We start from the raw sequence: 10,765 nt of genomic DNA, 5'->3' as shown, positions 1-10,765 counted from the left end.
TGACCTCTTTAAGCTTCGAGGCCTCATCAGGACAAGGGGTAATAAAGACCTTTCTTTATAGGGTTGTTGTGCAGGTAAAGGGGCTCACTGATGAGGAGTATACACTTAGCACATGACTCTGGACCCCAAATGGGCTTAATAAATGATAGCACTTGCCACTGAAGACGGAAGGAATCTCCTTCCTAGGACAGCCTTCCCTGACCACTCTGTTTAAAGCAGGACTCATTTTTTCTTGCAGCACTTTTTCTTCAAAAGCACTCAGCCCAGTTTGTAATTATACACATATTTGTTTACTTGTCCATGAGAGCAGGGACTGTGTCTGTTTTCCACTGCTCGGCCCTTAGCACCAAGGGCAGAAACTCAGTAAATGTTGGCTGAATGAATGATACCCCCTCTCTGGTCCTCTTCACGCAGAGCAGGAGTAGGACTTTCTGCCTTTCTCGAAGGACTTGGCTTTCAGAATTCTATATATCCCTTACCCCCTCCTCCAGAGATGATCTTGCAGCTGGTGCAGCTGGTGCAGCTGGGAAAGGGCTGGATACTATCTGTTGTACCAGCCACATAACAGCTGGGTCAGAATAGCTGGGTGGAGCCTGAGGCTGTCTTACACTCACCTTGTTGGCCGTGGTCCTTGATGAATGATGGGGTCATTGTGGGGCTGCTTCTACCCTTCCACTCGTCTGCAGCTGTTTGCCCTGTGGCCCCACGGTCACACTGAGTCTCCACCAGACCCCTCTTTGGCCCCTCTCTCACCTGGAGCTGGGCCTGACTTTTAGGAGAAGGTTCTCTGCTTCCCACTTTCCTCCAGTCCCATCTCTTTCTAGGTCTCCTCTGCCTCCTGCCTTCAACTAACACCAGAGTCCCTTGGTCTTGGCAGATGTGTGAGGCTGGGGAAGGCACTCGGAGTCCAGATGTGATTGTGTTTATGTTTCCAGTGAGGGGTCAGAGCTCTGGACTAGAGCCGTTGGAGGAGGGGTGGCCCGGCTCCAGCCCCATGCCCCAGCCTTCCCTCTCCCCACCTCCCTCCTTCAGTCTGTGTATCTGGCCCTGTCCTTCTCAGAACCTCACACTCCAAATCCTCCAGCATCAGGTTGGGCCATCCTCCAGGAAGGACCCTTCCTCACACCTCATCGGAAGGTGAAAAGACCAGTGGAAAGATGCCTGGCTTTGGAATCTAAATACTATTGACTCAGTGTGACCTTGACCCAGTTACATCATGTGGTGGAGCCTCGGTTCCATCATCTGTATAATAGGGACAACACAGTGTTGACCTGGTTTGAGAATGTGTGCACAGGGCTCTCTAGCTATTAGCTTATGTCTAAGCCCATTGATGTGCTTCTCCCCCAGCTCCGCCTTGCCTGGGTCCAGCTCCAGGGCAGTGCCAATCCCTGTCACAAGGTGATTCTAAAGCAGAATTACTGCCCCCTCCCCCGTCCTCACTGCAGCTGCAAACATTTTGTGTTGCCATTAGAAGTGACTTACTTAAGGAAAGCAGAATTTTACAGGCAGTTTACAGGCTGGTCTTGTTCAGGAGTTTCCAAAAGCCAGGGAAAGGTGGAAGCAGCCGGGAGCCTCCAATAAGTTGGGATGGAAGGGAAGTGAGAAGTGAGTCCTGTGTGATGGACACTTTCCATGGCAAGCCACATGCCCCTTGGGGGGGCGGGGGAGAGAAGGGAGGCCCTGGCTAGGCTCTGGTGAATCCAGCACCCTCACACCTCCCAGAAGAGCCAGGACAGGGCTTCAAGGTGGGGATACCGGGCCCACAGGAAAAAAGGCAACCCCAGACCTAAAGAAGCTCTCAGCGGTCCGATCTCAACGCCCTGGGCAGACAAGGATCACGCACCCCCCGAGAGCCTGCAGTCTGGTGGCCCGCGTGTTGAGGGGGGCTGGGAGGAGGTCCGGGTTAGGGCAGCCCAAGCACACCGCGCCAAGGCTGAGCAACCCAGGTGGTGAGTGCCGGGAGGCGCAGAGAGGGCGAGCTGGGCGCGACAGGCGGCGCCCTCGCGGGAGCCCGGCCGCCGGGTCGGGAACGGCGGTGGGAAGTGGGGGAATGGGCTCTGGCGGGGTCTGCCTCCGCTCTTCCCTCCTGCCCTCGGGGGCCCCGGTGGCGAAGTTCCCTTTCTACCCGCCTCCCTCCTCAGCTGAAAGAAGTAGTCGGGGCTCCGCAGTGGTTAGCACGCTCGTACTATGGTTTTAATAGACGTACATGGACAAGTCGATATAGACAGATTTATAATTCTATACAGTCAGTCCGACATACACAGGGACGCTGTAAACAGGGGCGCGGGCCGGAGAGCGGGTGTGCAAAGTGGGCGCGGCGAGGGGCCCTGGCCGTGCCCGGAGCTCTCCCGGCTCGGCTCCACTCTTCTAGCACAGCGGCTCCGCCCGGGGCCAGGGGCCACCTCCTAGCTCAGGGGCGGCGCAGGGAACCTGGGCCCGCGGGGACGCTGGGGTGCCCAGAGGCGAGCCCCCCCCCCTCCTCTCGCCGCGTCCGCACCGCCAGCTGCGGGTTCCGTAGCCTTAAAATAATTTTTCCGGGCGCAGGACGGACGAGGGCTGTTGGGGGAGCGCCGGGGCCGCGCGGCTCCTCAGCGAGTCCCCCCGTCCCGGGCTAGACACCGTCACCCCCGGCCCAACACCCGCTCCAACTCGGATCCGGATTGAGCTAAGGTCGCTCGGCCGGGCCCTGCTCGGAAGGGGCGTCTTGGTTCGTACGGGCCGAGGCCAGGCTCGCGGGTCCCGCGCGTCCAGTTCCCGGGCGCAGCGGCACAGTCCAGGTCCAGCGCGGCGGGAACGCGGGCTACGAGGGCGTCCTCTCGGTGCCGCCGCCGGGCCTGGGCGCCCGCCTCCCGCGCCGCGCCGCGTCCCCTGCGCGGAGCGGCCCGCGGCGGCCCGAGGACACGCGCACACACCACCCGCGCCATCCCCAGGGAAATTGCAACTCATCCGATTTTTCGCGGCACTTCGCTCCTACGTCTTTTTGTTTTTGTCTGGTTTTGGAGGGCAGAGTGGGGTCCGGAAAAGCAAACACAAAACCAACCCGGAGGGGGGCGGGAGAGGAGGGGGCTGCGCAGGCGCGAGGCCGGCGCGGCGAGCGAGGCCCCGGTGCGTGCGTCCTCCGCCCCCGCGCCGTGCGGCCCTCGTGGCCCGGCCGGGCGGTCAGCTGTTGTACTGGCAGGCGTTGAGGCCGGAGGCCGGGCCCTGCAGGCCGCCGTAGCCGAACGACGAGTGCTGCTTGGACTTGAGCCGCAGGCTGGCCAGGCTCGAGTTGCACGTGTCCCGGTAGACGCTGTAGGGCGAGGCGGGTGTGCCGTAGGGGCAGGCGCCGGGGGACATGGCCGAGTTAAGCGAGGAGCCGGTGAGGTTGTTGATGTTGTTGAGACCCGAGTTGGGCATGCCGGGCACGGCGCCCGGGCCCATGCTCGACGGCATGGTCATGGAGGAGATGGAGCTGGGCGCCGAGAACATGGACTGCGAGGACAGCGGGCTCATGGAGTTGAAGAAGGTGAAGCTCTTGGTGGAGAGCGGCGCGGGCGCCAGGCTCTTGGCGGCCCAGTTGTTGTAGGAGTAGCCGGCGGCGTACACGTCCTCGTAGGGCTGCACCAAGCCGCTGAACTGCGGCACGTAGCCGCCCTTGCACAGGTCCAGCTGCTGGTTGCGCTCGCGCTTCCGCCACTTGGCCCGCCGGTTCTTGAACCAGACCTGGGGGAAGGGGCAGGACAGGGGTCAGGGCCGCGGCGGGCGGGAAGCCGCCCCGCCTCCCGCCCGCGCTCCGCCGCCTTCTCGCCGAACTTCGCCGCGTCTCTTCCATATTCCCGCCCCTGCCTGTTCTCCGTAATGGTGGCTTTCCTGTCCGCTGGAAAAATTAGTCTTTTCCTTTTTCTGATCTTTATCCTGTTCCCCAAGTTAAATCCGTTTTCTTCTAATACAGATCTTTTGTTCGAACAAATACTCGTTTTCTCTTCTTTTCTCAAGCAGCCTATCCTCTGCTTTCTTCCCCAAACGGGTCCCCATCTGTCTCCTGAATAGCCCGTCTTTTCCCTTCTCCCTCGGATACAGAAAATACTTTTCTGCCCTGAAACTTAGGATCTCCCTCCTCCCCCTTCTCCCATCTGTTGTTCACTCCTCCTACGGTCTCTTTCCATCTTTATTGGCAGTATTTGATACTCTCATTTCTGTCCCAAATGTCTATTTCGTTTGGTCCACCCGCTGTTTGACCCACTTTCTTCTCGAACAGCCCATTTTTCTTCCTTATCCCCCATTTTGATCCTTTTGATCAAATATTTAGTTTTTTTTCCTTCTTTCCAAATATCTGACCTTCGCTGTTCCTCTTAATAGTTGATGCTTTATTTTCTCAGCTACTTGATTCTTCTGCTTCTCCCTTAAATATTTCATTTCTTCTCTGCCTCCTAAGTATATGCCAAAGATGTGTGTTTGCAAATATTTAATTTCCTTTCACTTCATACTAGTTTCTCTCTAATCTCCCCCTCCGCTTCTCCCACAGAACTTAGTAAAAACCTCTTCTTTCCCCACTCCTGGTGCTTGCGGACCCTCGCCCCTCTTCCCTGCCGAGTGCCCTCTGCCCTCCCCAGCCGCGCTCCAGCCGGGGGCTGAGTTTCCCCAGCTACTCGCCAGGCCCTGTATCTCAGCCTTCTCCAGTCGCCGGCACCGACTCTGCCCGATTCCACCCCTCAACCCTCCATAAACCCGGGCAGGATTAGTGAGTTCAGGGTTACTGAGTGCTGTCTTCACTCTGGTCCCACCGGGCTGGCTGGCCTGACCGGGGAGTGAGAGCTGGGGTTATGGCAGGGAGTCCAGGTGGGACTTTGGTCTGGCTTGGGATGTGCTCCCGATACGATTAAACATTTGCGTGCCAGAGAAGAAATAATTTTCTCCCTGCTCTGGCAGGAAAGCCTTGCTTTTACTGGGAACGAAAGGGTGAGGAGAAATAGGGTGCTGTCTGGTCTTGATCAGAAATCTTGTTATCTCCAAAGGGACTCGGCCTGATGGTCACTTATCCACCAGAGCCGCTTCCCTCTGCCCCTGACCCCAGCCCTACAGGAAACGGAATTAGGGAAAGGGCCCAGCTACTGACTGGTTGAATGGCTGGGGACAAGTCAGGTGGAGAATTCCAGACATTTTGGAGAAGCGGTAAGGATGGGACCACCGTCCCAGGAATTTTTGAGATCCCGGAGCCTAGGCACCTTTCAGGCCACTCACAGGCTGCCAGGCAGAATCAGCCTTTCCCTTTTGTTTTTGGGGAAGGCTCCAGCAGCTCTGAGGTCTCCAGCCGAGGGGACCCGTCAGCGCCGTCTAGGGTGGTCCCATCCGAGTAGGCCCTGGGCCCTACCGGGCGTGGAAAGTTTCCTGGGGCCACAGGTCTTGGGGCTGAGGCTGTGGTAAAGCCGGAGGGTCAGGTAGGATGCGGGTCAGAAGGATCCAAAACGGCAGCTGCCGAGGGCGCTAGCGGCCAAAGGGCTTGGCAGCAGCTGGGCAGATGGGGCCTAGGGTGGAATCTGCTACGATGGAGAGAGGGAGCAGGTCCCCAGGGCTGCGGCCGAGGCAGCGCCGACAGCTGTCTGCCCGCGCGCCGACTCACCCTCACGCGCGGCTCCGTGAGGTTGGTCCACACTGCGATCTCCTCCCGCATGCTCATGTCGGGGTAGCGGTTCCTTTGGAACGTGGCCTCCAGCTCTTGCAGCTGCTGGCTTGTGAAGTGCGTGCGTTGCCGCCTCTGCTTCTTCTTCTTGGCGGGGTCCTCCGCACCTCCGCAGCCCGCGCCGCCGGCACCGCTGTCCTCGGGCCCCTTCGGTTCCCCGCTGCGCTCCTTCTCTGAAGCAGGCAGGACAGGGCGCCCGTCACTTTAGGCTTATGCCCTTTTGTACCCATCCCGGCTCCATCGAAGAACCCGCCATCAGCGCTGGCGACCCTCCCTCCCGCCAGGGGCCCTGGAATTGTCCCCACCGGGAAGAGCCCGCCCGGTGCCTGGTGGTCAGTAGCCATCTGTGGTCTGGGGTGCCTGGAGCAGATAGAGCCCAGGAGCCGAGCTGCAGGCCTGGGCTCCTGGCAGGGCAGGGCCTGCTCTCCCAGCTTGGCTCATGCTTGAGCCCAACTGCTAAAGTCAGCGCAAATGTACGATTTTTAAGACTTGGTCTAAATTTGAGGGAGGTCTCTACTTTTCTGAACTAGGATAGAATTTTTCTAGCCTGAAGCTAGCTAGTCTGTGGAGCATGAGCTAGGCGATGTGTGCCTGCAGCCCCTCCACTTTCTTCTCCCCAGGGCTGCCCGGGAGCCCCACTGGGCAGGCAGACACAGCCCTGTTCTTGGTCTCAGCTCCAGGCCTCAAGTCCCAAGGCCCAGAAGATTTTTCCAGCCGCAGTCCAGGCAGCCCAGACTGACAGACTCTGTCTAGGTGACCTGGAGCTCTAGCCTCTCCCCCTTGTAACTACATGCAGTCATAGAAACACTGAAACATAAAAAAATAACTTAGAAGCAAAACACAGAAGCCCAAAAAAGTTCACAGCTCTATGCCTAAAAGCACAGAAAGGGTCACAAATTCTTAAAAATAGTCAGGTAGAAACACAGAGCAGATGCAAAGTAAGAAGCCACAAACACACCCCTAACTAAATACGGTGCTGTACGCATATAAATTCCAGGCAGACACAGGCATTTACTTCTCTGAGATTTAAAAATCAATGTCTTGTTGTAGATAGCTTTTTAACCCCTCTCAATAATGTCCTTCTAGAGGTAATTTTTAAATCCCAGGGAAATATAACACTATAGTTAGATAACTTAAATTCCCAAAATAACACTACTGTAAATGGGTTTTGAACAACTACCCGAGAAACGCGCCATTTTGGATTGACTTTTAAAAATGTCCTGAAGAATAATGTTATATATTTTAAATTCCAGAGAAATATACCTACTATAGTAATTCTTTATAAAAAACAGTTAAAATTTAAATTTATCCTCATAGATTTGGTTTTAAAAAGCAACCTATAACTACATATTTCTCTGGCCTTTAAAAATAAAATCCAAGCAAAGGCCATGTTTAAAACTTTTGAAAACAAAAGTACAGTCCAGCGTTGATTTTTTTTTTTTTTTTAACCAAGCAAACAGAACCTCTCAGAAAGTCACTTAGGGATGCAAAACAGAAACAAATAGAGATTAAAAACGCGTAGAGAAACACTCGGCGGTGGATTAAAAAATGAACGCAGAAGAGGAGCCCTCGGCCTGGGGAGCGGGGAGCTCGCCGGCGCCGCCGCGCTAAGGACGCCGAGTGCGGGATCTGATTGCGGACCCTGGAGGTCGGGCCGGGCCGGGGTCGGCGGAGCCACTGCTCACACCGCCCACCCAGCGGCCCAGCTTGGCCTGGGGGAGAAAAGCTTGAGTTCGGACTGAAAGGTAGCTCGGAGGGAGACGTGCCCCCAGCGGAGTCGGAGCCCTGGCCAGGCGGCCTGGCGGGTCCCGGCTCCCGCGGCGCACATGGGGCTGGGATCCCAAGTTTAGGGGGTCCTACCCGGAGCCGGGCCGCACCCCTAGGCCCGCTCTCCCTCGCTGTTCTCTGGCTGTTTTCCTTTTCCTTGAGGTTGTCCCTACCTCGACCCCAGTTTGCTTTTCTGACTTTTACCGCCACCCCTTCTCTTTGGTATCGCTTTCTCAATCTGTCACCCACCGTCGGGGTGTCTGTCCCCTTCTCTGTCTCTCTGGGTACTTTTTTCTCACCCTCCGCCCCATTCCCTTCTCGATCTGCTCCTCTTCTTGGGTCCGAGCGGCCCCGCGGCACCCAATTGCGCAAACCTAACTTTCCCGCCGCGTTCTACTTGCTCCTGATCAAGAGGGGCTGCCAGTCGCCCCTCGGGTTGTAAGTTCGTGCATCTGCCGGTCTCATGGTGCGTGGGGACTGCGTGGAAGTGCCTTCGTAAAGCACTGAATGTCCGCTTCATAAAGCGTGTAAATTTCCGCGTTCACGGTCAAATGGAGAATGGGAAAGGGAAAGGTCCTGACGGAGGCGCGGAGGCCAGGCCCTACTCCCCGCTCCCCGCGCCGGGGCAGGCTCCATGTGCGCCTCGCGGGGCGCCGCGCTTACCTGGCAGCTCCGTGTCGGACGACTCGCTGGCGGAGTTCTCCAGCGGCTCACGGGGGTCGGCGGCGCGGGCTAAGTGGAAGGCGGGTCCCATGTCGTGCGGCGGTGGCTGCGGCGGCCGGAGCCCCTCCGGCAGCCGCTCCAGGCTCATGCCCCCCTTGAAGGCGTCCATGGAGGCGGGGACCGCGGCGGGCGCTCCAGGGGCCGGGGCAGGGCGCACCCGCCGCCCTGGCTGCGACCTGCAGGGACAAGAGCGCAGTGCCTAAGCGGCCGCCCCCCAGGGCTGCCCGCGCCCGCAAAGTTGCCGCGCCCGCCCCATGGACCGCCTGGGGCTGCGGGGCCAGGCGGGCGGCAGCAGCAGCGGTTTCTCGCGACCCGGCGCCCGGCTTCGCGCTCCGCTCCCGCCGCTCGGGCGTCAGCCGCCCGCCCGGCCCCGGCTTCGGCTCCCGATCCGGGGCCGGTTTCTAAGGCTCCGGACGGCTCCGGCAGAATCAGTCTTAAAGCGACAGCGCGCACCGCCAGGTTCCAGCAGTCCCTGCGCTAGGGGTGGTGGGTGGGGTGGGCCTGGGTGGGAGGGGGCCGGGGAGGAGGGAGCGAGCGAGCGAGCGAGGAGCGCGGGCGGAATCCAGCCCGGAGCCGCCCGCGCTGCCGCCGCGCCCTCTCTGCCGCCCTCCCTCCCGGCCTCGCCCGCGCCCTCCTCCTCCCAGGCACCTTCCCGCCGCCTCCCCGCCCCCTCCCCCACCCCCCGCGGCCTCACCGCGCCTCTCCCTCCTCCCGGTGACACACCGAGTTCTCCCTCGGCCGCACAAAAGAAACGCGTCTGGCCTGTAAGTCCCGCGCGGCTTGTGCCCACCTCGAGCCCCAAATGACTTGTTTCGCTCAGGATCAGCTGTCTGGGCCGAGAAGTCCCCAGGCCCGGGACGAGAACAGCTCAGGATGAGCGAATGTTCACTGAGCAGGATCGCACCGAGCCGGCGCTTTCGAGCCAGAGCCAGGGCAGGGGCAGAGCCCGGGGCCGGTCCCGCCAGCTCCCAGCAGCGTCCTCGTCGAGGGGCCCGCGGCCCCTCCTTCCTCGGCCTCTTCTCCCGGGACCTGAGCCCGACTGAGTGACAGCAGCCTGTGCTCTAATGGGCCCCCGGATGCTGCCTCCTAATTAGCTTGGACCCTCTCCCCCAAGGCTGCTGCTTAGGTCCCCGCCTCTGCACCGCAGTCAATTTTCCGGGATTGGGATAGAACTGATGGCTTCTAATCAGACGAAACGTTTCTGTTGGCTCCAGGCCGCTGGCGAGTGCAGCAGGAGACCCCAAGAACCCCGGCCAGGCCCCACAACCTCTTCTATAGGGCTCTCTCCCCTTGTGTTGCACCCTTAACCCGCCTGGCCAAATCCACCAGGCCGGGGCCTTGGCAGTCACGGGGTGGGCCTCTGCCCCCTTCAGGGCAGGTTTGTAGCCGCCTGGGGCCTCCACTCGGGCTTCCCAGAGCTGCAGGCACAGGCCTGGCAGGCCAGGTGACTGCAATTTCTCAACCCTGGGCCTGCAGCCCAGGAAGCCTACAGTGGAGCTTCTCTCATGGGCACAGGAAAAGACATTCCCCTCCCCACCCCTAGGAATGATCCCCTCTCCTTGAGTCCTACTTCAGTGAAGTTTGTTGAAGAATTTTGCTCAACAATTGTTAACTGGTTCGGAGACCTCAGAGTCTTAAGTAAATAGGTGTCAGCTGGGGTGATAGGATGCGACCCTGACCTGTTTTTCTGGCCACAGCTGGACCCCAGGCTGCCCTGTGCTCCTCACGTGCTGACCAGTTCCACCAGGCAGGAGCAGTGCTGGGCTGGACAGCAGCCTGGGGGAGAAACACTGCCCTGCTTTCCAGGCCCAGTGCCTCCCCTCGGGGCCCAGTGCATCTTCATCTCCTCCTGGGGGGGGGGTGTCTCTGCTTGGGTCTGAACATGGAGGTTGTCAGCATCTGGGATGCTCTGCAGGCACTGCCTTGAGCCCCCACCCTGGCTCGCCATTAGCGGGCCCCATGCTGAGTTCCTTGGTGAGGACTGCAGGGGCAGGGGTAGGGGCAGGCATAGGGTGGAACCAGGCCTGCCTCTCACTCCCTCGGCCTCACCCCAAAGCCCCCAGCTCTGGGCCCTGGGGAGAAGGCACAGTTCCTTAGGGCCTGGTCCACTCCCACTGGGTGCCTGTGAGCACAGGGAGCAGGGTCTGAGGATGAGGCCAGTTGCATCTAGGAGTTGGGGAGTCTCAGATATTCCTGTCCTTTCCTCCCAAAGGGAAGTTTGTCTAAGTTGAGACCCCCAGGATGAAAACAGTCTTGGTGTGTGTGATGGGGGTCCATGTGGTGAAGTATGGTTGCTCAGCATTTGCTGCATTTGCCATCAGCCCCATCTTTTACCACAGTTCTTGGCTGAGTCTCCTGAAGCAGCAAATACCTCCTTTCAAGGAGGTATCCAGGTGCTGTAGCATGCCCGGAGTGCCCCTTCACCCACCACCTTGTAGCTGCTTTTACCCTGACAGGACAACGTGCAACCCCACCTGCCTGGGTACAGACAGGTATGGGAGCATGCATGCACACATAGGTACTGCATACCTATACAGGTGTGCTGTGTACACACAGACCCATGTACTCACTGCATGCGCACACAGGAGTGCTGAGTACAGCCACATATGTGTACAC

The 10,765-nt window shown here is 59.1% G+C and overlaps 1 protein-coding gene across 2 annotated transcripts; it reads right to left on the bottom strand.

The window, feature by feature from the left end:
* Positions 1–2,844: 2,844 nt before the first annotated feature.
* On the bottom strand, positions 2,845–9,577 carry PITX1 (paired like homeodomain 1). 2 transcript variants are annotated; one of them, XM_087816376.1, is made up of 4 exons: positions 8,940–9,577; positions 8,090–8,325; positions 5,600–5,832; positions 2,845–3,702 (listed from the first exon to the last, which is right to left on the bottom strand). In XM_087816376.1, exons 2-4 carry the CDS (start codon positions 8,256–8,258, stop codon positions 3,160–3,162), a joined length of 945 nt encoding a protein of 314 aa, XP_087672502.1. In that variant the 5' UTR covers positions 8,259–8,325; positions 8,940–9,577; the 3' UTR covers positions 2,845–3,159. The 2 variants fall into 2 exon arrangements, with proteins under 2 accessions (XP_087672502.1, XP_016053058.2); XM_016197572.2 differs by lacking the exon at positions 8,940–9,577 and having other exon boundaries at positions 8,090–8,651.
* Positions 9,578–10,765: the final 1,188 nt, after the last annotated feature.

Source organism: Miniopterus natalensis, chromosome 4 (genome assembly GCF_054644295.1).
Source record: "Miniopterus natalensis isolate mMinNat1 chromosome 4, mMinNat1.hap1, whole genome shotgun sequence".
NCBI classification, from domain to species: Eukaryota; Metazoa; Chordata; class Mammalia; order Chiroptera; family Miniopteridae; genus Miniopterus; species Miniopterus natalensis.
The sequence above is the reverse complement of the archived record's forward strand: the minus strand, read 5'-3'. Positions and strand labels throughout refer to the sequence as shown.